Below are 25,223 nucleotides of genomic sequence, written 5' to 3'. Positions count from 1 at the left end.
GCACAGTAACCCACTCATGAATGCCATCTAGATATAAAATATATGTAACCCTTTACAGAAACATCAAACTCTCATATTTTGGAAACAGCTAACCAGAACCTCTCTACATTAACCCATAAAAAGACACTAAATCAAATGACAGAAGACAAAATGTTCCTCCGTGTTCAGTCACTTCTAGCAATCCATTTCAGTCTAAATCCTAATTCCCTTTCAACTTTTTGTATTTAAGTAACCCTTCAAAAAATTTGCTTAAAGTGAAAAGAAAAAAAAAAAAGAGGCTTGTATATATACATGTTTGTGTGTTGTAAGCAATATTTACATAATCAGTACTCTAAAAATGCAGAAGTTAACTAAGGGCCCCAGGCTAAAAGAGGTAATGTCAGGTTCAAGGAGCAGGGCACTGCCCAGGGGCACAGGGCCAGCTCTCCTGCAACACGGGCTGTGGAACAAGAACCCCAGTGGAAAAGTATAGGAGCACAATTCCACAACATACTTGTACAAAGTGGGTTTTGAGGAAGATGCTGCAAAGAAAACATAGTATTTCAGAATGCATCAGGAGAATCAGGAGAAAAAAATTCAAGAACTATAGCAAGCAATATAAATTGGACAAATGCTGCTTGTTATAAATTTATGGAGTAATTAAAAAAGAAGGCAACGTTAAGGCAAAGAGGTAGACAAATAATCAGTAATAATCCTTATATCTGACTGGATATGAAGAACTTTTTTTTCCTGTGAGGAGAGTCAAGCAATGGAGTTCTGGGAACTGTGCAGTCTCCAACCTTGTAGGTTTTCGAGACCTGATTGTATAAAGCCCCGCAGAACCTGGTCTAACCCTGTGTTTGGCAGGAGGATGGGCAGGACAAGCTCCTATGGTCACAGCATCATAGAATTGTTTTGGTTCGAAAAGATCGTTAAGATGACTGAGTTCAACTGTTAATCTCGCACTGCCAAGTCCACCATGTTATGGCAGGATTCCAAGTCTCAGCAAGACTTACCTAGGTAGGCTTCTGCAATACAGACAGAACTTTCTAAAAATTAAGAGATCAAAAATAGTTATATCACATGGACAACAGCAATGATAAGAAGACACCTTCAGTTTTAAGAAGACTAAGTTGATTGCAGAGATATTAAAGACCCCCAAAGAAGGAAAAAGGAAGAAGTGGGAACAATAAGAGCATGACAGAGAAAGTGAGAAGTACTGCTCTTCCTGTGCTAACCATGCCTGTGGGTGGCACCACAGCCACTGTTAACCTAATCCTTTATCAACAGTGTTTTGATTGGGACACCTAAGAGATGGACTGTGAACTTACTGGGCTGTATGACCATTGCGTAGTCTCTGCCCTAAGGGCAAGAAAAAAAGGAATACTCGCAAAACCAAGGTAAGCATCAAGAAACAGGAGCATAAAGAAATGTCCACCCAAAACAGCTACACCGTGCACACATAAAAAGCACCAACATGGTACGTACCGACCTTTAACCTTGGGAAAATTTGTTAATAATGTTTTATGTCAATAAAGAGAGAATTACAAATTAACAAATATTTCTGACAGCCATTAAAAGTATTACTTGCAATTTATAGGCAAAGTTTCTCAAATGATGCTGGTATTTTGCAGAGAGTTCTTCTATGTTTTTGAGTATTTTCAGAGAAATCTGATACTCTGATAAGCTTATGCAACCACATGGTGCATTTTGGTTTTACTCTCTCCCCAGCAACTTTAACCTTACGCCACTTTCAATCAAATTTAATTGAGAAGGAGAGTCCAAAACACAATGTGTGTATGCATTTGTGAAAACTGGTGGTTAAGAAAGGTACACTGACTAGTGGGCTGAAGCACAAGCTCAGGCAAGAGCTGCCTGGCAAGCTGGCAAACACAACCCCCGAGTACCACCCTGCAGCCCAGGGAACATGGCCAGTGCATCACCTCACCCCTCTTGTTCAGAGAACGTCATGGGCACTGTGTGTGGCAAAACAGAAGACATTTGATAATCAAAGGAAGGGAAAGGATATAGAACATAAACCAAATTCCTCACTAGGTATGTTGTACACAAAGTAACTTGTGCAACTAGCTATTGAGCAAACTGAGCAACATACAGTGTTGTTCCTTGCTGTGTGGCACCAAAGCTTGTATTTCTCTTTCAAGGTCTGTCAAGAGTTGCACGTTGCTTTTCCAAAGTTGCACCTTAATGTCTTAGGATGCAACAGAATGACAGCTACTGTGGTGCCTTGTTTTCTTCCCTCAGTGTTCAGGTGGGGTTTTTTTGTGCCTCCATGTCTCATCCAGAGAACCAGACACCACAGTGTTTTTTTGTTGCGTTTCTTGGTAGCATTTACAGATAATCAAGATATTAGCATACCTATAAGTGTATTAGAATAGCATCTGCAAGTTAGCTGAAACTTGCAGACAGGTTGTTCTACTTGTTTGTGTTTGATACTTCCCAATGAATTCACTTTACTTCGCACACCACTCACTTCTAAGTAGTCAAGACTTTTTAAGGAATCTATAATAGATTCCCGTCCGTGTCTGGTAGCAAAACATTAGGCTCAACTTCAGAAGAATATATAAAAACAACAAACGATCAGGGGAGCGTTTCTTTCAAACTTTGGTTGGTGAGCAATATATACCATGATGCTCATTTCATTTTAGCTATTTCCAGAACAAATAGCTAATCCTTAAAAAAACAACTACTTCTCATTCTCAGTAGTAGAAAATGTCATGGTTAAACATTGGTCACGGGCATAGCACGTGTTCAAAATCTGCAACCTTTAAAATTCAGTGTTCTTAGGATAAGCAAGCAACACCACTGGTTCTCTGATAATCACTTCTAAATCTTTGTAACCCAATCTATCTAAGAGAATGTAGTGAGTTTTATTTCTTCTATTATCTGTTTTTTTCTGCTACTTAATGGCAGTAACTGAGTTACACTACCTGTAACAGCAATATACTAACCAGGTCACTAAAAACCAAACAAACACCACAAAAGTTCTCACGATCACAAAAGCTTATGAACCGCGACCGAAGGAGAACTGAACTGACGCCACCCCTGGTTCTGTAACGGTGGCAGAGGCCCTTCCAAACTCATGCTGTTCATTTACCTGAAGAACTATTCCAGATCAGCTGCCACACCACCATCTGCACTCTGCACCCTAGACAATGGACCCCACTGTCAAATTATCTTCAAAAATATCATTAGACAATTATCAAATGGTAAAAATTAATCAAACCAACATATGGCTGAATGTCAAATTTTATACATAATACATATTTACATTATTTTATTCACTAAGCAATATGTAATTTATAACGTCATTGCTTTTTTATATTTATCTAGACATTATATATTATTTTTTAAAATATTTAAATATATATATGTGTATATGCTGAATTCCATGACATTCTCAATCCTATTATAGTCTGTGCTGAAATAAACCCTTCACGACCCAACTATTTCTCAATACCTTATATCACAGAATTGGCCAGCAGCACCTCTTGACAGGACATGGAAAAATTTGTTCTGGCATATAAAGAGTGCCAAGGTGATTTAGACACATAACTTTAAACTGAATTCACTAATTCACTAAAGACTGAGGCCTGAAAAGACCACAATCCATGAAGCTGTAATTTCATGCTCACACTTAACAATTATGCTTTTATATAATTATCTTTTAAACACTACTTGAAACAAAAATTATTTTAAAAATTGAAATTATTTTAAATTTAGATATCTGATCATTTGATAAAGCTCCCTACTGAATTCTCACTGCAAGAAATTCCCTAAACCTCAATTTGCACATGGGCTGCAATCTTAAAAAAGAAAAAAACACCACAACCAAAGCATTCTGTAAAACGTTTTATAACAAACAAGTTGTTCCAGCTTGTTATTTTTCTTCCAAGTCTTAATTGCGAAATTTCTTCTTCTTCCGATTCCTCTTCCCTGCTGCAAAAGCTGCTTTTTCACTCATGATCTCCTGATACTTCTTTTTATTATATCTGAACAAAATAGATAATTTACTTTTAAGCATGGTAAACCAAAGTTCACGAAAAGATAACATGGAAAGTAGTCTACATATATAATTTGCCAAATGGAGTCTTCTCATATTTTCTGAGTCGGATTTGTTTAATTTTGTACAATTATAACTAGGTAAAGGGAAATCAACACTTAGATTAATGATAAATGCAGGTAAATTTGGTTTGGAAGGAAATTTGATTGAAGAATCATTAATTTTGACATAACTGGGGGTTCTTTACTGCAGATGCAATCACATCGTGGACAGTTTTCTAAAGCACTGCTACTGCTCATGGTGGGCAGACTCAGCCATTTCGACAATACCATGAACAAACTGTTTACCACCTTCTCAGCAAACTCTAGATAATCACCCTTACTCTCCTCAAGACTGAAAACTAAGATGAGAGTAGCACTAAAAAACGAACAGGATATACTTACTGAAGATGAGTTGCTAGCTCCTCAGGTACCTACACCAATTAGCACAGTGGATCATTGCACACTGAGCAGTAGTGAGGCTTTTAATTCCAAGACTGAAACCTGACATATCTGCACTGATGCTGAAGTATCTTTTTAAAGCCCTTAATTAGCCACAAAATAAATTAACTGATGAAATTTCAGAGATGTTAGTTGTTAAAATTTGCTTCTAAAAACATCTTATAAATCAGGTCAAGCCAGAAAACTAGTTAAGAAATAACTATACAAACTTGCATTCCCAACATAAATATTTAACTTACAAGCCTGACATGAATATTTTAATTCCAAATTATGTACTACTTCCAAAAAACCATGTCATTATGTGACAAAAAGAAGTGCAGATTAACATAATGTAATAACCAATATCAAAATGGGTCAACTAAGGGATCTAACTCCAGAAATTGTAGGTTAAGCAAACATTAATTAATCCAACCTTATTCTTCAAGTAAGACTTCTGGCACAATTTTGATTCCTATGACAGGTGGCAGACTGACATGCTTATAAAATGAAATCACATCAAATTTCAGAGAATTAGTCAGTACTTTTCTATCTATTATGCCAATAAAAATAGATCAGCCTTTAAACAACAAAAAGTGGAGGCATAAATCACTCATTCAGAGCCCTTGGTTTTTGGTGTAAGCCTATGCAGACACTTATTTTAGAAGCAAACCAGAGTAGGGCTGACTGTTCTCTCTTCAACACTGACATTATTCTAAGAGTGACCGCCAACAGCAATGACCTGAGTTGGATAAAACCCACTTATGAAGATAAAAAATATGCTGTCAGAGTCTAATCATCCCATCCCTTAGATCTTCTCAATGCTGCTGAAATGCTAAAACAGACTAAGTTTTCTTTGAAGTATTAAAAAACCCCACATAAGCTGAGTAAAACCAACAAAAATGGTATTATATACAGTTAAAAATACTCCTCTCTTACATAGGATATTAAAAATACAAAACTGTTTTAAAATACCTTCTAAACTCAGAATCCGCAAGCAGCTCTTCTACAATTGTCCTCTTTCTTTGTTTCTTAGGTATTCGACTATGGTAAAAGTCTATGGGAGAATCAACCACAGTTCCAACCTAGAAAGCAGAAATGAAAACATTTTTACTCTACAGTAAGATGTTCCTTATTTTGCCTTTTTTTTTTTTTAATCCTCAGTGGCAAGTGTAAAGACACCTACAGAGTAACTCAGAATGGTATCTTAAGAGAGTGTAAAATATCAAAAGAATATCAAAAGACTCTGTATGCAGAGTCACTTTTTGTCTCGTTGTTTAGTGCAGAGAGGAGAGCCTGAGCTTTAAGACTGTACAGTTGTCAACACTGGACTGCTGTATCAATGCTTGTATTCATAAAAGAAATCCAGTTCTTAACTTCCAAACATTCTCCCAAGGAGGGAAAGGAAGCCCTTATGACCATCTTAACTGCAACCTCTCTATCATGCGGTGGTTTTGCTAGATGGTTACACAGCAGTTAATCCAGCTCTAATACAAGGGCTTCATCCTGGAATGCATCACATTTTTTCCATCTGGCCTGTCAGGCAGTTCTGATGACTCAGGTTAGCAGTACAGATACATGAACTACATGTTCCATGTGGTGAGAAGAGACCCGTACACATCTCATTATGTGGAACACTTCTGTCTCAATTTTTTTCTATGCCCAGAAAGTTCAAAACATAGAGTAATATTTTGAGAAATTAAAACAATTTCCTCAAGCATGCTAACTATTCAAAAGGGCACAAGCAGATGGAAGCTTATTTCTACAGTTTCTGTAGTAATTATTTTCTTTATGTAAACCACTTCAGAGCTGAGAGCTACAGCAGCAGAAAATCTGACTGATCACAAAGCTAGCTGCCTCCCTTCAAACTGTATTAGCTACTACGAAAATAAATGTTAATTATTTTCTACATGCTTGTTAAAAAAGGCCCATACTTAAAAAAAGCAGTGAAAATCTAGTCCACTGAGGGTTCCGGAAAAGGATTAAGTCAGATGTATGTTCAGTTCTATGAGATCAGCTGAAATTTTAAAAAAGCAGCATCTATGCATACGTAATAGAGAGTTAAGCAGTTGTAAACCGCAGCCAAGTGATCAAAATACTTTAATAATTAAGCTATGAAAGTAAATCAACAGAGAGGCTACCTACAAAATAGGCAGGGAACGAGAACAGTTCAAAACTTCAGCAGTACAATGCCACCCGCTGCTGCTTCCTTACCTGGAAGTACTTGGGTAGACCATCTCTATCATTTTTCTTATAAAAATGCTTAGGGTCCAACGAAGCTCTCATCTTCAAAACTTTAAGATCATTCTTCAATTCATTGGTGATTTCTGGGGCTTTCATACCAAACCAACCGTCACCTGTTGTTTTTTCTCTCTCTGCCTAGGATGCAATACCAAGAACAATAAATCTGCATTCAGCAAGTAGGACAGGATAGAGCAGGGAAGTCTCTACTCCAAAAGACGGAGACAGCTTTTAGAACACAACTCTGTACCTTAAAAAAGTGTATTTTATGACCCTGATAATAAAGAGGTCATCAACGCTGTATTAACAACAGATTTGTAGCATCTGAGCACAGTACCTTTCACTTCACTGTGCTGGTGACTAAAGACTGAAAGGATGGCTTTTCACAGGAGGGCTCACGGAGGACACAAAATTGCAGTTCATCACACCACTTCCAGTGGGCCTGTACATGCACACGGCCTCAGCAAGGGGCTTTCTACCACAGATTGTTTCGTCATTTGAGGCATTATCAGCTCTTCACTTACCCTGCGCTGTTTCTTGAGCTGGTGAAGCGATTCCCTGAAGGGTGGAACACATTCTTTTTTTTCAAAATCTGGAGTTATTATACTCTTCTGCAAGAGCTGTAAGATTTGTTTTTGATGTTAGACAGTCACCTCACTGATACAATTTTTACTGCTTTATCCTATTCAGAGAACCTACCAAAAGAATCATGCAGAATCTAAAAGGAGGCATTATAATACAATACTTATTTGATCCACAACAAAAGTAGTAGGGATCTTCAAAAGATAACCCTGGCCAACAACAGAAAGCAGCTGACAAGCTCTGAAAGCAGTGAGATAGCAAATGCGCCTGAATAAAGGTGGCTTTCAAGGATGAACCTAACAGTCTCAACAAAAATGACACATTCCTTTTATCTCAAGGGGTGCTTTTGAAATAAAATTCCGTATTAGGGATAGCATAGACACATATTTACTGAAATTCAGTCTTGCTATGGTCTACAGATCTTGTTAGCAGACCTTCATGTACCATCAGGCAAAACTGCAGACATAATCAGCTTCATTTCATCTTACAGGACAGTGCTGCTACTTGCACTGCTTTTCAGTTTCTGAAGCGTCACATACATTTACATTCTCATCATTAAAACCAAATGTAAATACGCAATTTGGCCAAAAAGAAGTTCTCAGCAAACCACAGAGCAAGATACTTCTCTAAAAACAAGTAAACCCACCTTATTAAATGAATATTTTTTGTGTTACTGTAGCAACAGGTAACTGCACGACTTTGAACACATTACCTGGTCCTTCTTCTTCTCCTTCAATTGTTCAATTACACTTGATCTGGGCTTCTGCTTTTTTCCATCAAAACTAACATATAAACCTCCAAGCTTCTTGATATTCAAACCAGGGTCTATGCTGCTGGAAAGCTGTAAACTAAAAGGGAAATAGTTAATGATGAGAATATTTTAACAAGTATGCAGCTCAATCTTATGCTGTCCTCTGAGAAAGACAGTCAGAAAAAACATTTTTCTCATCCTTGCAACTTAGGTTCGGTTCTGCAATGATTTTAAGTCTCAGTATCTAGAGGAAATATGTCATTTAGAGGTGACAGAAGACGACATGGAAAAAAATCATGCTATTATGTGAAGTAAGATTTTAATAAAGAACAATACCCAGGAAATCACTTCCACAAATCTTTCATATTAATTCTAATGCTGTATTCTTATCTTAGATATTACTCTCTTCTATAAAATTGACAGCTATTAAGTATTATGGAGAAATATGGTAATATCTAAAGAGGTACAACAGGTATTTATTGTAGTTTGAATGCTTGTTAATGCAAGCTCTTTATAACTTTCTGTCAAACTATGACTAATCGTTTATAATGTCTTTACATAGAATGCTTGGCAAAGTTTTTGTAGAACTTCTGGCCTGCCTGAAGGTTTTTATGAGATGAAGACTTATTTATTCAACTTAAACAGAGTATTACGCTTGAAACATGAAGCATATAAAGGGATTTTAGCAGGAGCTGGACCACAAGAGCTCAAGAGGTCCCATCCAACCTAAATTATTCTCTGATTCAGTGCTGGGCTGATTTCACGTGTAGTTTATCACCATCCCACAGAACAGCAAGAACTGAAAACATAAAAGTACATGTGACTTTAGGATTAAAAAGCATGATCTAATTAAGCAACGTATAAGGAATATACTGGACTTTTTGTTATTTATATCCAAACTAAAAAATAAAATGAAATCGACAATTAAGAAAACAGGGACTTCAATAAGCAATTAAGTCAGCCTGACCAGTTTAGCCCAGTTTCACATTTTGTTTTTCAAGCTGAACATATACAAGGCATCCAGATACCTAAATATTTCAGAGTTCTGTTCTGCTATATACAAAAAATCCCTAAACCCTGAATTTATGGACTATATTTCTATTTTCTAATCCGTGTGACCCCACTTAGCACATCAATATGACTTATGTGATGAGCCTACTCTTTTGTTTCACATCATTTAACAAGTAATGCACATATCCTATGCATATGCTTGAATGAAATGCAGATTCTTTAGTTATTCCCGGAAAGATACTTACACATCACTCTTATTTTTCAACAAATCATCATCTTCATCCTTCTCATCTTCATCTATCAATTCCTCTTCAGTCTCTTCCAGATCTGAGGCTTCTTCAGCTTCTTCAACTTCTTCCTTTCCTTCATGCTTATTTTCAGCATCAATATCTTGCTCTACATGATCTAAGTAATACTTTTGGCTGGAACTCATGCCAGGCTTAGTATCGATTACAAAAAGCCCTTCAGCATGCAGTGAACTGTTTTTTAAAGATTTGTTAAGGGACGGAGTCCTCTCATCTGCCTCTTTATAACACAGATTCTCTTCAAGTGTATCTGAGTCTGCCACATCACTGTTTTCAGATTCATCACTTTCATCTTTGCTCAGAAACAATGCAAAAGAATCATTTCCACTGCTCAATCTTCCCCTTCTGTGTGATACAGATTCAGCATATTCTCCTGTTCTGTCTTGATCCTTGTCTCCATTGATTTCAAGCATCCTGCGTCTACCAACACTATCAGTTCTTTGGGCAACAGCTACATCCCTTAGTGGGCTGCTCACTGCACTAGATGGCTCACCCTTTTTTAATTTATCAGCATGGGTGAAAGGTTGTTGTGCATCTGCCTCAGCATCTGCTCTTTTGCACTCTGGAATTTTTTTACTTTCATTTGCTGTTTCTTGCACTTGGGAGTCTAAAAATTGTTTGGGACTCATGCAATCAGTCAAAGAAAGATCCATATGCTCTGATTTCCCCTTCACCACAAGTATTTTACAGTGTTGTTCTTGTATTTGACCACATGTTTCCTCTGAATAATCTACCCCAACAGTCTGTGGATTTTTCGTGGCTTTTTTCCTAGGCGATTCGGTGTCACTTCGTTTCATTTTTGTAAGACTGCTGGGTGTCACACCATTCAAATCCTCTTTACTCTGGGTTGTATTGGCAGACTTGGAAGAACATTTGCTTTTAGGTGAACTGAGTTCTTTCTTATCCTCAATTACAGAAGAAGCATCTTCTGTGTCAGAGACAAGCTCTGCAGCAGGTCTAGAATCAGAAATTATTACTGGCTCAGATCTAACTGTGTCCTCAATTAAATTCTCATCTTCTGAAACAATTATGTTTCCTTTCTCAGTCTGCTTAGTATTTTCCGCTTGTGATTTCATTTGCATGCTCCTAGTAATTCGTTTGGTAGTGACTGACAGTTCCTTCTGAGAACTTAAGCAGCATGACTCTGCATCAGAAATATCTTCACTACGGGATTCACCAACTGTATCCGGCTGTAATTTCTTTTTGCTTTGCCGCCTTCTTGCAGTCCTGGTAACATTAGGCATCTGGACACCAGAAACAGCAGAGGAACAAGACTCAGCTTCAGAGATATCATCTTCATCCAGAATCTTGCTTAACTTATTTAGAGAAGTTGTCTTGTCATGTCTTTTTCTGTCAGGAGAATCTGGCTGACAAGGAACTAAAATTTGTCGTCTTCTTGTTACTCTTACAAACAAAGGTGTCTGAAGACCAGACACATCAGAGCAGTTTGACTCTGCTTCTGACACATGCCCATCAGCTTCTGGTTCAGCAACTGATTGTGCTGAATGAATAGCTGCGTTCTCTTTTGCAGTAATTTGCACCTCTAAGCTATCACTGACATCTAACTTTGTTTCTGCATGTTCCACTTCTTCGAACTGAGATTCCTGAATTACCTCTGGCTTACAAACTGACTTAGTTCTTCTTCTAGTCATCCTCGTAGGCACAGGAGTACTAACTTCAGCAGATGCCATCTAGAAAAGGAGTGAAAAAAGTGTGCTATTGACAGGTGAAACCAACCCATAAAAAGGATGCTATACAAATCACTAACAGTCCTTTTTAAACAATTCTACTCAAGCTGACAACAGTACATACCTCTGAATAACCCTACATGGAAGAAGTGTTAATAAATCACCAATTGCTTATCTGCTGTCTACTGTCTTTTGGTCAAACATACACATCTATTAAAAACATTAAACAAACACATTAAGAAATATAAACAAGTATCTTCTAATTCTAAAACGTTCTGGCAAGCTGTCATGGGAAGCAAATCCAGAAGGGATGTTCAGAAACAACTGAAAATTTGCTCAGCTATAAAACACAGAAGACTTGGAACTGGCAGAACATGCCCCAAAATGGCTTCCATAGCCAAGTGTAGCAGCTCTAGGAGCAGACTGGCCTCTCAGCAACGCCAGCAATAATCTGCTTCTTCAACCGTGCTTGTACGTTACCTGGAAGACAATTCAGAACTTTGGAAAGAAATAACACTCAGCCAGAGCAGGATCTTCCCAAAACCAGAACGATGTTGGATCAACACAAACCTAAACGATCAGTACTTATGCGACAGTGTTTGCACGCCTAGAGCAAACACCACAAAAAATGCTAAAATAATTGCAGTGCAAAAAAAAGAAAAAAAAAAAAAACAACGGTAAAGCACCCCCACACCTGCCCTGACCTTTAACTTGCGCCGTTAAACGGCTGAACGACCTGCACCGGCTGCGAGCCCCGGCAGGGCCCAGCGGGGCCGGCCGGGCAGCGGCACTGCTGCCCCGCTACCCCCGCCGCCCGCCCGCGCAGCGCAGCCGCGGGCACGCACCGCACCGCCCGCTGCGGACAGCGGGGCCCCGCGGCCCGGCCGCGTGCGCGCAGGAACACGGCCGCCGCGCCGCCCCGCACGGCGGGCGCTGCCCGGCTGCCCGCGCCGCCGCCTCTGCTCACCTCCTCCGTGGCGGGCGCGGAGGGGCTGGGGCTGCCGCCGCCTCCCGCAGCCCGCGGCCGCTGCCACCTCCCCCGCGCCGCCGCCCGCCTGGTGACCACCATCTTGTCAGCCGCGCTGTGCCTGCCCCTTCCGGCCGCTCTTCCGGCCGCGGCACCCGGGGCGGAGCGGCGGCTGCGCTGCGGCCCGGAAGCGGCTGCACCCGCGCGCCGGCCCGTCCGTGCTGCCGAGGGGCTGCAGGTGCCCGCAGATGCTGCGGCCCCAGCGCGGGGGACACTGCGGAGCGTTTTATGACCCCGTGTAAAACACTGTTACTGAGGTGGCGACAATTCAGACAAAGCACAGACTGAACGCCTACAAGAATGTCAAATTTTAATTCAAAATTTCAAGTTCCTCATGGAAGGAAATCACATCTCTCCATGTTTGATGCAAAACAAATTAATAAGATAATCTGATAAAACGTTATTATACACTGAAACTCTAGAAAAATAAGATCATAAAGGGTACTTTTCTACAGCAAGCAAACTGTTAACAGTTTACAGAAAGGAAATAAATAATTATCCTACTAGAGCAGCCAGTACAATGTTTTAACACAACTCTTGTAGCATTTCAATTTATAAAACTGAGCCCACATATGAATAATACAACACAGAATGTCAAGAGCCAAACACAGAGACAGAATTTACAGACATCAGTTAATCAGCAGCGGCATACAACTCAAAGCTGGTAGGGAAGTTTGAAATGAAACTCATGTCATTATTTAACTCTGATACACAATGACCCAACATAAAAAAAGCCCTACATTTTCATTAAAAAAAACCCCACTTTTATTGATGCATTACTAGTTTTAGTACCTCTCTCTCTCTTTTATCAAAAGAACTGAAGAAGTATTTGCCACCTAGAGATATTCGAGGGCTCTGAAGGTATTTTGGAAAATATTAATCTTTTACCATAGTGGAACAGAGTACAGGAATGACACTCCGGACACCACCTACGAGCATTCAGCTTCCACTAACTACATGACAGAATTTGGAAGATGTTGGTGGAAATTCATTCCCTTACAGTCCCAAATCTCAGAATACATACAGCTACATTAATGAGTACTACTACTACCCCACTCCTGTCTGAAATCAAAAGGAAAATAAGTATTTTAGACACTAAGTATCGAGCTCCTGCTGAACTACAAGTTGAGCTTTTGCTAGTTATTCTGATTTAAAGGCCAAGGAAATGAAAAGGCCTTTTTGACAGAAAGACTACATTAAACCAGAAGCCTTACCTTAGCTGCCGCAGCCTCTCCAAGATTCAAAAGCCAGTGCATTAAGCTGCTGCCAACAGAAATACACCTAATGTCAAGCTAACCCTTGCTTGCATCATTTCTGAATGGCACTCAAGCAATGAAGTTTCCCAGATAACCCCAAAACAAGACATCCATTTCACACAATCCTACAGCGAACAACTTCGGTATTTACTGTTATGACTTGGCTGATTCTGAGTGCGTAGTTAGTTCACGAGTATCAAAAAAAACAAGCCACAGTTGAGAAGAAGACAGGCACAATTCAACTTTTGATAGGCAGATTTTTCATCACTTGTTTTCAATTCTTATTTTAAACAGTCACACAATAATGCATTTTCTATTTCCAACGGTAAAGATGCTATCGCACTTGTGCAAACACTAAACAAAGCATATTAAGGCACAAAGAAGCCAGAAGGAATTCAAGTTAACAATCAGAAAGTAATTCTGAAGATGCATTTTTTTCTAAATCATAGAGGTCTTTTACACTATATTAAAAAGAAAGCAATGTTCCCATCCACACAAATGAAACAGCTGAGTTGCCTATATATACATACCAAGTAATGAGATACTAGTTTAATTTTTTGGGATAATTTTTCAGAAAAGATGACTATTTCCTATAAAAACTAGTCCTTGAATGCTTGAAATCTATGTACCTGTTAGATAAGTAACTTTTAAGAGAAATTAATTTTAAATAAAAATATAAGTTTCTCTATTTTACCTAAATGGCAGCTAAAATATAATGATAATTTTACAGTGAACTGGTCATACAAAAAATATTTTAAACTGTTTATAGATAATTTCAATTAAAAACAAACCCCAAACATTTCGTATTTTAAATTAAGTGGTCAATAGGTTAAGAAAGAAAAAGTATCAGAACACTGCAGACACTCCTGCTGACAACACACTGAATAATTACAACTTTTGGTCTTTGTTACAAATGCTGTAAATGTGTTTTATGAAAAAAGCAATATCCTCCCCATCCCCAAGAAACTGAAACAGTAAGCCACTAAAAAAAGAAGAAAAAAAAATAAAAAGGAAGTGCTTTAAGAGGCATTTCTTTTAGCTTGCACAATATAGCCTTTGGACTTGATAATTCCTCTGCTTTTAACAATGACTGAATACCGTAGAAGCCATAAAGGAATCCACTCATGTGCTTTCATGTTCTGGATGGTTTCCCGAAGAACTTCTTGGAAACTTGCTTCACCAAGTAATTCTGAAGTTAAAAATGGATATTGATGCTTTAAATAATGTCATGTACACAGCTACAAAAAGCAACACTTAGTAAGAGAAACCTTTTTCTACAGTCAAAAATCTTAAGCAGTGCCAGACACTCCACAGATCCAGTCTTCCAGAATGCATGTAGGGCAAAAGCAGCTGAATATTACAGAAGAAGCCTTCAGGACACTTTTTTTGCAACATTGAGCATTTCTCACCAAACTAATTAACTGAGACTTCTACAGTATGAAATAGAGTTGATCAGCAGAGCCATTAGCAGGAAGAAAATGAAAACTAAATTTGAGAAGCTAGCTAGGCAAACCAGAGGTGAGTAAAGCACAAAGCTGACATCAGCAAAGTATAGAGTATTCTCAGTTACCTCTGCAGTCACTGGAAGCTCAACATTTATAGCATCTCCCATAACTGGGCTCCTAATAACCACAAGCCCAGAAAGCACTAACAAAAATGGGCTTAAATGCCACGAAGCGGAAGGTGGCAGCAAATACAAAAACCTCATTGTTTCCTCTGCAGTGTCAGTGAAGGGAACAATCTCTTTGATGAGGAATGTTCCCAAAAGATGCTCTCAACACTTCTCAGCTGACCTTAATAGACAAGTTAAGCTTAGCAAATGATGCATACGGGAATCACTCCTTGCTTTGTTTCCTATACAAATCCTCTTCTTCATTTCATGACTCTCAATAGAGAGTATCTGCTAAACTGCAGATTGCACTTTGGACTTCACAGGACGCAAAAACTGTCACATTGAATGGGAATTCAACCTGTGTGCTGCCAGAGCAGTGCTGATACATGCTCAAGCACTGATGAAATTCATTAGTTCTAACAGTGGTACTATAGAACATGTACTTCATAAATACTGTTTTCCTTTGGGGGGAATGGGAAGAAAGGAGAAGGAAAAGTATGATCATCATAAATAGTTGGTCATAAGGAAGAATGTAGGGAAGGAATGAGCTAAATATTGATTAAGACTTCTTGCTCACGATTCCTGCAATATGTTTAAGGCATCACTATAGTGAATAAGATTAGATGATGTTTGAGAGGACTAATATAATATCCCAGAATATTCTAGGGTGCTGGTAACTCAGAATTCTAGAGTCTAAAGGAAAGCTTCCAAGTCCTTCAATCTTTTAATTGAATCTCGGCACAAAACAAATAAAACATGCATGCCAACTCTTTGTAATGTTATTTTAAGAAGTCACTACTTTGAAAGAATCCTGCATAACATTAAAGCATAACTTTTCTTTATGCTAACATTCCCAAATTACTCAAAAAAAAAAAAAATCAACTGACCTTCAACATTTCTATGCAAGGTATTTCACAGACAAGTTCTGTGCAAGTAGACTTGCATTTGTCATTTACTGGCCTTGAGCAATATAACTGTCATTTCATTTTATGTTTTGTGGAAATATGCTATTTTTTGAACATATGTAGTACAAATTTCTCAGTAGTTTGTTCTTCTATTTATTTTATTCTCTGATTGAAATGATTTCAATAAACTATCCAAGGCTGGAAAAGATCACCTTTCCTCCCCTTTTTGAGGCAAAAGCAAGAAGTTAGTAGAAAAATTTTATAGAGATGAAGCTTCCAGAATCCTTTGTTCAGGATTCAAATGTAACAAAGTTTGAAGTTCAGAGAAAGATTATTCCTGATTTTGTACTGGATAAATGCATTTAGAAGCCTTCTGTTATCTGACAAAGCCTTACCTTTTGGGTCATTGTGAGTTAACAGCTGTATGTCAAACTGTTTTGCAAATGCTGTGAGATCAGGTGGCATCACACAACAGGAAGCTAGGTTCACCTGATTACTACTTGGCTTCACCTGAAAGTAACAGAATACTTTTATAAGAAGAAAAAATTAATGTACTTTAGTTGTTTCCCCATGCCCTCTATTACAACAGAAATTTTGCTTTGAACAATTTGCCTTTGACTATTATTTTAAGGTCTGAGGGATGTCAATTAATTCTGTATGATGCTGAACAGGCAACTCCTACATGTGCAGTTTCCTGCAGCACAGAGCCCAAAACAAGAACAGCATCTAACCTCAGATGCTGCCACACACTGTACTAACGCATTTTGGCTTCCTGTCTGCTGTGTTCCCTAAACAGCAGCAGGTTGTAGTAAAAACATTATAGGGATGTGTGTTTGAAATAAAATAAAATCTTTTAAAAATCCAGATAATTTTTGTTAAGGATATATAATTTGCAGTCTTCCATGCCTTTAGGTAAGTGCCTAGATCAGATTAAGATAAATGGGACACTCTGACTCTGCTCATCACAAACTGCATCCATGGTCACCATGCAGGTGGTCATTAATCCCCTCAGTTCTCTCAATATACACAAACAGCAAAGAGCACAGATCAGAACTCTCAGTAGGACCTCTTATGAAAATACAATATGTTCACATACCACAAAAAAATGTCACAAGAGGAATATTCAAGGAAATAATAAGAAAATGGTAAATCCACAAGCCTACATGAGCAGGGGCACAAACTAGTATAGACCTCCATCACTTAAGTGTTACAAGAGGCAATTAGTCACATTGGACAGAAAAATATTGTGCCACTTGATTCCTAGCCTGTCTTCCCCTTTACATTTAAGCTTAAGACACAAACAGTATCTTTTTAAGGGGAAATCCCTCCATTAATAACACAGCTTAAACAGCTATGTTTTCAGAGTCACTGGAATAAATCCAAAGGTTTAAGAGTACTGTTTGTACTCCTTACTAAATATAAGAGCATTCAAAACTTAAACCTTAACTACTACAAAGAACCTGCTACTGAACGGATGCATGGTTTCCAGCCTTTGCTGAACAAGTACTGAACCAGGGACAAACACACTTTGAGCCTCCCCCACCCTAAACTACACTGGGACCTTCCATAAGGTGGTGAAAATAACAGGGCTAATTAATATTTTGTATATAAACCCATTGATAACAGAAGATCATAACAATGTGGCAGCCAACAAAACAGTTACTCTGCCCTAGAAATGCTACACGTAGGAAGTTCGTTCTCACCTGTGCCCATAGGTACAGCTGCTCTAACAGTGTTTTATCTAGGTCAGAAGTACCTATAGCAACAATCTTTTTGTTTTGAACTAGATTTTCAAGTTCTTGCCAATAAGGCTGCAGATACTCCAACGACAGGCTATTTCCATCTTCAACAGGAGGTGGGGCAATAATGACCGAGTCTAACTGAGCAACTCCAAGGGCAGAACATGCTGAGGAAAAAGAACAGAGACTGCAAAATCTTGTGAGGTACAAACATAAGCAGCATGAATTTTCAAACTCAGCAAAAGACACACCTCCTGTTTCACTCTGCCAGCTCCCCATTCACCACCTGAACCTCTGAGTGTATCAGAAGCCAAGGATAGCAACAGTGTTTTTAGCAAATAATCAAACATACAGCTGAAGGTCAAGTTTCAACTGTAGGTCTTGGGGAGTTTTGGAGGAAGGCAGAGAGGAACTACACAAAACAAAATATGAAGCTTTTTCCTTTTTAATGTTAAAGTTATATTTTCCATGAAGCCAGTGGTAAGGTACAATTCTGGATTCCTTCACTCTCAATTTTTTCTAGAACTCCTAACTTTCACCCCAAACTATAACTGAAGTACAAGGCACAGACGAGGGGAACTATTTGATATATATTATGAGTTGCATGAAAAGCAATAGAGAGATAAATTGCCAGAGAGAAGTGGTAAGTCTTAGAGTATCACTGAACTTTAGGGAAGATGCCAACCACGAGGCCTCTTCTACATAGCAAAAAGAATAAAACTTAGTCACTAAAATTGTTTTCTTCTGTAGAGGGATTCTATGAATGCATTTTTAACAAATGGTACTACAACTTAAATAGGCTGTTAACTGAGGTATCAATAGAAAAGAAAGATATCCAACCCCTTGTTCTTTGGACCTTATGCCCAACTGTTATTCCAAAGTGGTGAATTGTAGTGCTGCTGCTCACAATTACTACTGTCTTAGGCTAACAACACTTTAGGTATCAGTGTAGCCATTGTATTCTATCTTCAATAAAACTCAGCTATTTCATCGACTGCTTTCAGTATTGTTTTAGTTCCTAAATAATCTCTGAGATACTACACAGTTAGTACTGAGGTTTATCGCTGTTACTAAACCACCACATATTAACTGTTTAACAAGTTCTGGATGGAAAAATAAAAACATGCTCCTGCTGGAAGCAAGGAACTAGATTTGAGTTTGTTGTCCCAAGGTTACAGCAATCCCCATTTAAGAAGTTTGCTGACTGAACTAACATGTAAACAGACTTGATTACTTAAGTCCCTCTTCAGAGAAAAACAAGAGATACTTGTGACAGTCACTAAATACTTGGATGGAAAAGGTTCTAAATTTATTTCTAAATTCTAAAGTAAATAAGAAACCCTACCAGAAGTTTGAGTTCCACACTTACCCAAGTCAACTGCATCTCTGATTGATGAAGAGTTTGATCCAATGATGAAAAGTTTTGCTATTTTCAAAGAAACTGCAATCAATATCTAAACAAGCCATCTATTATTAAATATATAGCTATACACACTACTTATGAGTTCTTGGGTAACTGGCTCTTAGAATATACATCAATTACTTAAAAAACTGGAAAAAAACAAACACTTCTGAAAGGTGACTGCCCAATAAAGACACATCTTAAATTTCAAAGTTGTGGTGCAGTCTCAGAAAAAGATATCATCCAGTTAGATGATCTAATAAGCTCTAAAGCTAGGGTTTAAGCATCAAGACACTAAGCAGTTACCATAACAACCTGTATGAAAACCCCAAACATAATAGTATAAACAGACCTCTTCACAACTTACTGAGACTCAAAATGTACTACTGTTAGTTTGGATTGCCTCCTTCAAGTTCACCATATGCAACCTGGAAAAGTTATGCAAATAAATGTGCTTCCAATGCTATTCCTTAACTGCAATATTATTTGTAATATTTTGCTTCAGAAGAGTCAAAGATTCACAAAATACATTTAAATTGACTTCAGGGGATGTAAGTTTAACTAGAAGAATACCGAGCTGCTTTAAAACCTGAAGTATGAATTCAAGTCTTTCTCAGCCAACTTCTAGACTACCCAAAGTATGACAGTGTGCACTGATGTCATTTGACTTTGCAATTACAAAACACGGTGAAAAAACTATACATATGTGAACATCTTCTAACTGCATGTGAAACCTTTTTATGCCAAGGGATTTTTTACTATGTTCTTACCTGTTACTTTCAACTCATCCCTTTCTTCAGGATTTATTTTTTCTATAGCTGAGTCTACTTTACATTCCAGAATCTCCAGTATTTCCTGCAGTAAGTACATGAGACTTAGGAACAACTTGTCAAGAGGAGACAGGAAGTTTCTAAAGAATGTTTAAAAAAAAGAAAAAGCCTTGTAGAGTTACAAACAAAAAGTATAAATATGCAATGGCAGAAAATGTAAGCCAATGCTTATGATCTCTGAATGGAAGACAGGAAAACAAAGCTATATGAAATGCTCCATATGCCCTTAATACAAAAAATATTAATTATTGCTAAGAATTAATGGAATAAGATTCAGTAGTGTTGTGACTTTCTGATGTGAACAGATTGCTGTGCCAATTCAAGCTGCCTTGCTTTATTAAAAAACCCTCATGACTAGCTGAAAAAAAACACATTGTCAATTACAGGAACATCTTTGCATAGAAGTATTTTGTAATTTCAGAGAAGCCTAACACAAAAATTCTGTAAAACACAGATTTAAAACTGAAAATTAGGAAAGTTTCGGAGATTTTCCCCTCTATTTTCATTTAAGACTAGGCTGACATGTTACATCAGCTTGTACAAGATGACTTTAAGGCTTTATCTACATGAGATTTTGTGTTATACAGAGATATATACCACACGACCCAAAACCAAGAACTCTCTGGTAATTTTTGCTTCCCTACAAAAAAAATCTGCAAGCGAGACTCTGAATTATTCCATACAGTCAATATTTTAAACAAAAGTTTGTGTTTGTTCTGTATGTCTTTATGTATTTATTTTAAAAAAATTACTGGAAACCTATTAATTCATAAAATAATTTGGAATCATGCAGTTGATGTGTTTTGACAGTAAAATCTAGCTTACACTAATTGAATCGCTACATCTTACGGAGACAAATGTCTATTTTTATTCTCCTCTTCAGCAATCATTAGACCTTCCTCAAATCATTCAGCAATAACTGCCTCACCGCACTGCAGTGTGGAACACAGCAACGTGCAGTTGATGTCAAACTGGTCACAAAACCCAAAGAAACTGCCAGGAAAATGCCAATATTTCAGAGAGCAAATTTATTAAATGGGAACCTATTACTGCTTCACTGAACTTCAGAAGCAATGGTGAAAGGGAAGCAGCCAAATACATGAAGATAATGATGTCAGATGCCCATGACTATGGTTTTAAGAAATCTGTGGAAGACTTTAGTTCTTAAGGGAAAAAAAACGCCACTTTACCATCTTCAAAAATATTTGAGTCAACCAAGGCTGTGCTTCAGAGTTCCCCTTCAAATGGGAATATCTTATGCTATCCAGTTTATCATCTCTGTAGTTTAGGTAATTCTCCATTGAGTTTCTACAAGCATGACAGCAAACTTCTGAGGTATACAGATTTTTTTTTTTTTTTGGTCATTGCCCCAACAACTAACTTGAAATCTTGCAAACAAGGACTTACTTTGCTAAGAATTGTCTTTACTTTGGTATTTTTTTCTTAACCTCTCCAAGTTTACTAGATATTAAAAAAAAAATCCAGAGGGGTTGAGAAATACTCTTTTAAGATATCTGGAGCTGCAGATACTTTTACAGAAATTTAAGATTGATTTATATTTTAAAAGGTGTAACTATCTACATATTTCTCTGTTTTCACGTGTAACATGGATAACATGCATAACATCTCTTACCTGATTCAGATCTTGCCCAATCTTTGAGCTCCATTTAGTCAGTGTTCTCTGAATGCAGTCCCGTACCTACAAAATATTATTTCATATTGAAGTGTAGGTATGTTATAGTTGCGCTGAACAGGATTAATAGACACATAAGACAGACAAGGCAGGTGAAGTAAGGACACCATTCCTTTAACCACAGAAGATTCTTCCTTCATAGCTTCCATCCAAAACTTGTTCAAACTAGTTTACTTTTACTGGCATATTTTCCTCTCCTCTTTCACAAAGAGTTTTTGCCGTAAAACAAGTACTGTAGTTGAACTAGCATATGGAGTGGTTTGGGTGTTGTGTTTAGTTTTTTTTTGGAGGGAGGGTGTGTGGTTTTGTTTGTTTTGGTTATTTTGTAGAGATTCTTGAGCTATAGCATAGTCAGATAATATCATACATGTTGCAACATTACTAGAAATTTCAGAAGTTTTACAATCAATCACTAAATACTCACTGTATTAATTACTTCTCTTTCCAAGATGCATCTGATCCTTTTCATTTACTGCCTACCTATTCCACTGTGCCAAACCACTTAATGCTTTTAAGTCCTTCATTACTGAAGGGGGAACCTTCAGATCCTTCCCCACACCTGCCTTCTTGCTGCATCCACAGATGCAAAATAAACTTCAGTAGGGTTCTGATAATGGATTTTCTTGAACATAGTAAAGAAATAACTATTAAGTCTAAATCAGCTAATTAACTGCATATTGTACCAGTGCTTCCACTGTCCCAATGCTGTAGCTTCCCTCTGACACATCTCCGGAGTTGTTACCCTCCAGGCTAAGTAGTAAATGTACTGTCAAAACTGGTATCTGCCGCAGGGAGGAGCACATTCATTAAGAGCTGCTTTACTTCACTTCTAGCAATATATTTTATACCTACATGAATACAAACACTTTGTACCATTAAATAGCAATTTCCTGTGACACCTAACAATGACTCACAGCACCCATAACACCATGCATAAACTAGAAGCCACCCCCATCATAAAACTGAATATCACAAAGTTTAAGACATAATCCAGTAATAATACTTTGTGAACACAATTCCTACACATTCTTCCCCAATCATTTAAAATGGCTTGAAAAAATAACTTAGTCAAAAGGCAAGAACTGGCTTCCCCCCACTAAATAGCTATCCACAATGCTGGAACTCTTCAGTCTGTTTTGATGTAACTTTAAATGTTATCTTTCCCTTTCTGGAGGAAAGTGAGACAGTACTTAATATGTATATTCTATATACTGCTACTTTGCAACTCTCACACTTCACACTTCCACTGCAGTTAGGACGCCCAAGCCTGCGTCTCCCAAGCACACCGCTCCCCTGCCCTCAACACATGTGAAAAGTACAGCGTATTCAGCTGCTTTGACCAGCTTTCACAAATACAGTCACATCCTCAAATTCCTAACATTAGGGTTTATAGTTTGCAAACTTTTAGCTTACATCCTGCCACTGAGAGCTATACACACACTAACTACACCAAAAGAAGAGATAAGCACCAATTTATCTCTCATAATTAAAGTCAATAATTTGCTTTTGGAATTCCAGCCTCTGGAAAGCAGGCAGCCTTGTGTTTAAATGCATATTTCCCTGTAAACAGATGAATTTAAATACCTTAACTGATTAGTTATGCACACTGGCCACTCTTTATTTAACAACCCTCTGGAAACTACTCACAAAAGGGTGCCCATTATGATACAGCTGCCTCTTTGATACAGAATCTATCCCTATTTCACACAAATAACAGAACGTTGTAATAAGCAACCAGGCCAAATAAAAGAGTTATCACCACATGACAAGTAAATAAAAGTATGATGAATTCGTCCTTTTTATTACATCATCTTCCCAGTCACCTTTCTCACCATTTGTGCATGACTAACATGCAATCAACCAACTTCTAGAGTAGCAACAGTGCCACTACATAGCAATAACCAGCCAGTACAACAGTAATTCCGATTACTAAATGACCATTTTCAAATCACTGTGTCATGACAAGACAGCAAATACAGTGGTTTTTGAAGTTCATGCCCACAGGACCTCCATCCATTTTATCAGGATTACTTCAAGTGCTGGCACATACAGCTAGAGGTAATAGTTTTAAAGTAGTTCTTAAAAAGTTCTTTCAATATTTAACAAAGAATGCCAGCTGAGACCTGTTACGAGTAAGAAACTACTAAAATTATTTTCAGGTTAAAAAAAGATTTTTCATTATTTGCAATGCAACCTTCTATCTATTCCAGTCTTTCTCTTGCTAAAGAATTATCAAGAACCTCATCTGCCATCACAGGCAGTACCTAAACTATTAAGTGTTTTGACCCGTGGTTCCCGGGAGCAGAGACACGCTCTGGTTTCCTGGCAGACCCGAAGCCAGCGAAGCGTGGCACGGGGGACACCCCAGCGGCTGCCGCCTGCGCCCCTCACCGACAGCTGCCTTTGCGGAGCGCCACGCCGCTGTGCGCCGGCACGGAACGCCGCAAAAAACAGACATAAAGAACAGCAAAAAAAGCGCCTTTTTGCGTTTCGCAGCTGACGGCTCGAGCGCGCACACGCCGGTGCGGCCGCGGGCACACGCCACACGCGCGGCGGGCGGGCACGCGGCGGGCGGGCACGCGGCGGCGGTTGGGCGAGGATGCCCGTCTGCGGCCGCTGAGGGCACCGAGCCGCGCCGCGCCACAAACACAACGCTGCACCGGACAGTGCCCTGATCGCCCGGGCGGCCCCGCACCCGCCGGGACCAACAACGGGAGCTCCCCCGGCCGCTGGGCTGCCGCACGGCCCACCCCGGCACCTCGCCGCGCAGGCGCCCCCCGCAGCCCGCCCCGAGGGGAAGACCCGGGCCCGCCTCGCTCACCTCCTCGGCGGGGGTGGACGGGCACTTCTTACGCGGGCAGCCCCAGTTGAGGAGGTTGCCGGTCTGCAGGATGAGGGTGCCTGCCTGCTCCAGCAGAGCGCGGACGCCGTCCGTCCCCATGGAGAAGCCTGGCGCTGCGACAACCACCGAGCTCCCTGCGGCCCCAGGCAGCCCCGCGCCGTGACTCAGCACTAATAACGGTGCGGGGGGAGGACGCGCTTTCCAACCGCCCCGGTCACATGGCGCGAGGACAATGGGCGGGGGGGGGCGGGCCCAGCGCGGGACGGAGGGCGCCCGCCGGCCTGCGCGTGCCCCGCCAGCACCGCCCCGAGATCCCGCCACGCGCCTGCGCACTGCCTCTCACGAGGCCGCTGGCCTCACGGAGCAGCGCCCCCTAGGGGCCGGCTCCGGGCGGGGCGGGGCCGGGCGGGGCGGGGCCGGGCGGGGCGGGGCCTGCGGAGGCCGCGGGCTCGGGCGGTGCTGCCGCGCTCCGCGGACTTTGGCGGGTGCCGAGCGGCGGCGGCCGGTGTCACCATCCTGCAAACATCGCTGTTTTGGCTGCTCTGCAGGCCTAGTAAAATTAATGAAACCATCTGAATTTTAGTCATGACGCTTTTAAGTAACAAATAATGGTCGATAACACATGGAGATAAAAGGCCCCATAAAGCAAACCAAACGCTTGTTTGCTTTGGTTGTGCTTGGGTTTCGATGGAACTTAAAACTTAATGTCAGGGTATAACTCCGGTTTTATACCAGCTGATTTCAGTGAGGACGCACTGGATGAAACCTGGAGGATTATGCTTGGGGGATTTTTTTTAAGACCACGTGGCTTTGGGGAAGCTACACCCTGAACTTTAAAGTCCCTCTGTATTGGAGATTCCCCT

The 25,223-nt window shown here is 39.5% G+C and overlaps 2 protein-coding genes across 2 annotated transcripts; both read right to left on the bottom strand.

Moving 5' to 3' along the window:
* Window positions 1-3,830: 3,830 nt before the first annotated feature.
* On the bottom strand, window positions 3,831-12,174 carry DNTTIP2 (deoxynucleotidyltransferase terminal interacting protein 2). The gene is made up of 7 exons (XM_082054012.1): window positions 12,022-12,174; window positions 9,307-11,057; window positions 8,012-8,147; window positions 7,242-7,337; window positions 6,691-6,855; window positions 5,452-5,561; window positions 3,831-3,989 (listed from the first exon to the last, which is right to left on the bottom strand). Exons 1-7 carry the CDS (start codon window positions 12,121-12,123, stop codon window positions 3,896-3,898), a joined length of 2,454 nt encoding a protein of 817 aa, XP_081910138.1. The 5' UTR covers window positions 12,124-12,174; the 3' UTR covers window positions 3,831-3,895.
* A 200-nt stretch (window positions 12,175-12,374) lies between these two features.
* On the bottom strand, window positions 12,375-24,676 carry GCLM (glutamate-cysteine ligase modifier subunit). Its single transcript, XM_082054019.1, has 7 exons — window positions 24,340-24,676; window positions 21,459-21,524; window positions 19,766-19,850; window positions 18,963-19,019; window positions 17,558-17,760; window positions 16,250-16,364; window positions 12,375-14,526 (listed from the first exon to the last, which is right to left on the bottom strand). Exons 1-7 carry the CDS (start codon window positions 24,457-24,459, stop codon window positions 14,357-14,359), a joined length of 816 nt encoding a protein of 271 aa, XP_081910145.1. The 5' UTR covers window positions 24,460-24,676; the 3' UTR covers window positions 12,375-14,356.
* Window positions 24,677-25,223: the final 547 nt, after the last annotated feature.

Source organism: Streptopelia decaocto (genome assembly GCF_964273445.1).
Source record: "Streptopelia decaocto genome assembly, chromosome: 5".
Taxonomy (NCBI): Eukaryota; Metazoa; Chordata; class Aves; order Columbiformes; family Columbidae; genus Streptopelia; species Streptopelia decaocto.
This window is presented reverse-complemented; position numbering and strand designations above follow the sequence as displayed.